The sequence below is a fragment of the Tribolium madens genome, unplaced genomic scaffold (assembly GCF_015345945.1).
Source record: "Tribolium madens isolate multiple individuals breed KSU strain unplaced genomic scaffold, Tmad_KSU_1.1 Scaffold_3;HRSCAF=73;Tcas5.2_LG2, whole genome shotgun sequence".
In the NCBI taxonomy this organism is placed as follows: domain Eukaryota; kingdom Metazoa; phylum Arthropoda; class Insecta; order Coleoptera; family Tenebrionidae; genus Tribolium; species Tribolium madens.
Window position 1 is genome coordinate 8,057,501 of NW_025401006.1, and position 2,357 is coordinate 8,059,857.

The window sequence follows — 2,357 nt, forward strand, 5'->3', positions numbered from 1 at the left end:
GAGTTGTTAGTCGCGTTCCTTTTGGTGGTAACTCTTCGCGGCGGGTGTGCGAGTGACCCCGAATAGTGACCTGTGCCCTCCCCTCGTCATTATTTGTGGAGTACTACGAGAGATGTCTCTCATAAGATGACGGTGAGTACTCCCTTAAGTTATGTACTTAGTTTGTAAGCAATAAATTCTATTTTTCTACCCTGGTCTTTGTCTTAACCCCTTGCACGAGCTTAGGCCCGTGACAATACCTTAAAAACGACGGTGTTTTCATGATTTTTTCTGCTTTTCAGTTTACCCTTGAAATTCGGGGGTGTTTTCCTTAAAAATGTTAATTTTTAAAATATACCTTGAAAACGGGGGTGTTCTCACGATTTTTTTTGCTTTTCTGTTAACCCTTGAAAATCGGGGTGTTTTACCTTAAAAAGTGCTGTGTGCTGAAGGACCCCACTGCTTTTCAGTTTACCCTTGAAAATCGGGGTGTTTTACCTTAAAAAGTGTTGTGTGCTGAAGGGGCCTTTATAGTAGTAAAGTTAGAGCATTTTTTTAGTTATAGTCTTAAACTAGCAATTAACAAATAAAGATAATAATATTAGAAATTTTGTAGATTAAGTGGCAGCTTTTAAAATTTTTGGACACAATTTTCACAAGTAATGTTGGTTGCATAATTCTTCAAATGTTTGTTCACAAAGTAATTTTGGTTGCATAGTTCACAAATTTTTGTAGATGAAAATTTCACAAAAAAAAATTTGGTTGCAGTTTTCGAAATTTTTAGCTAGAATTAGTGCAAAATTTAGCACAAAATAAACCATATCAGAGCCGTAATAGAACATTTCTTGGGTTAAAATGGTCAAAAATTTGAAAACAAATTACTATTTTAGTTTTTTTTTGCTCGTGATGACACACTTAAAATGAATTAGAGACAATATTAAATATTTAAACAAAATTGGTTAACAAATAATGAAGTTAGAGCATTTTTTTAATTATAGTCCGAAACTAACCCCAAAATTAACAAATAAGGATAATATTGTTACAAATTTTTGTAGATGTAGAGGCAGTTTTTTCAATTTTTGCACTGGATTTTAACAAGTAATGTTGGTTGCATAATTCTTCAAATGCTTGTTCACAATTTACAAATTTTTGTAGATCAGAATTTCACAAAAAATGTAGGTTGCACTTTACAAATTTTTAACTACAATTATTGCAAAATTTAGCACAAAATGAACCATATCAGAGCTGTAATAAACAATTTCTTAAGTCAAAATAATCAAAAAAAGTTCAAATTCGAAAACAAATTACTATTTTATTTTTGTTTTTTTTTTGCCATTGGTGACTTATTTAAAATGAATTACGGCCAATATTAAGAATTTGAACAAAATTTGTTAACAAATAATAAGGTGGCAAATGTAGGTGGCAGTTTTTTAAATTTTTGCACAGAATTTTCACGAGTAATGTTGGTTGCATAATTAAAATGTTTGTTCATGAAGTAATGTTGGTTGCATAGTTTCCCAAATTTTACAATTTTCAAAAATATATTTTTTTTAATTTCAGCCCGATAATAAATGGCAAAGAGGAGGCCCGGATTTGCAGCTACGGCCCCACTCTGCACTTCTACCTCGACGATGACAAGAAACTGAAAGCTTCTCGACGCCAAGTGATCAAACATTTCGACCATAATTACAAAATGGCCCAATTGTACGTGAATAAATACAATTATATTCGTGAATTTTTCGCCGAAGATGAGGAAATGAAAGAGGAAGCTTTGAAAAAAGAAAGGGATATTGAAACGTTTCGAAACCTGTGTAATCGTTATCATCAGGAACTTGATATTATTGACGGTGTTATCGTGTCGCAGTCTCTTGGAATGTTAAATTTGCAATTGAGTCATTTGAAAGACTGTGCAAAACCGGAACCGGAAAGACTGATTTCGGCCCTAACTCACATTCTTCCTTGGATTGGTAAAAGTGAAATTGATCGATTGATTGAAGAGTCGGAGAATATGGAAACGAGTCTAAACCACCAACCGGTGACAACTGTTGATTATGTGAAATATTTGGAGTATTTGGACGATGCTAATACCAAATTAAACGATATGGAAAATAATTTGGATTATTGCAAGGAATTGTATGATATTATGGAGGAGTTTGCTATACCAGTCCCCGACGAAGACATGAACAATTATCTGGGGGTTAGTGAGATAATTTTCTTTTTCTAAATGATATTTCACCCAACAAGGTAAAAAAATCGCTAAAATAAGCCGAAAAGTACATTATTTTGTCCATTTCTGAGCGTTTTAGTTTGTTTTTAGCCAAAAATAGAACTATTTTGCGAAATTTCCTTGAAAACAAACCGAAAATTTATCACGTTAG

The 2,357-nt window shown here is 32.8% G+C and overlaps 1 protein-coding gene across 1 annotated transcript in view; it reads left to right on the forward strand.

Annotated features, from left to right (window-relative positions):
• Positions 1–2,357, forward strand: part of LOC123007665 (dynein axonemal heavy chain 6-like) — a 26,524-nt gene that overhangs the window by 2,870 nt on the left and 21,297 nt on the right. Inside the window, exon 2 of the mRNA XM_044403076.1 lies at positions 1,540–2,176. Within this exon, the coding sequence (XP_044259011.1) occupies positions 1,540–2,176 (637 nt within the window). The remainder of the gene's footprint in view (positions 1–1,539; positions 2,177–2,357) is intronic.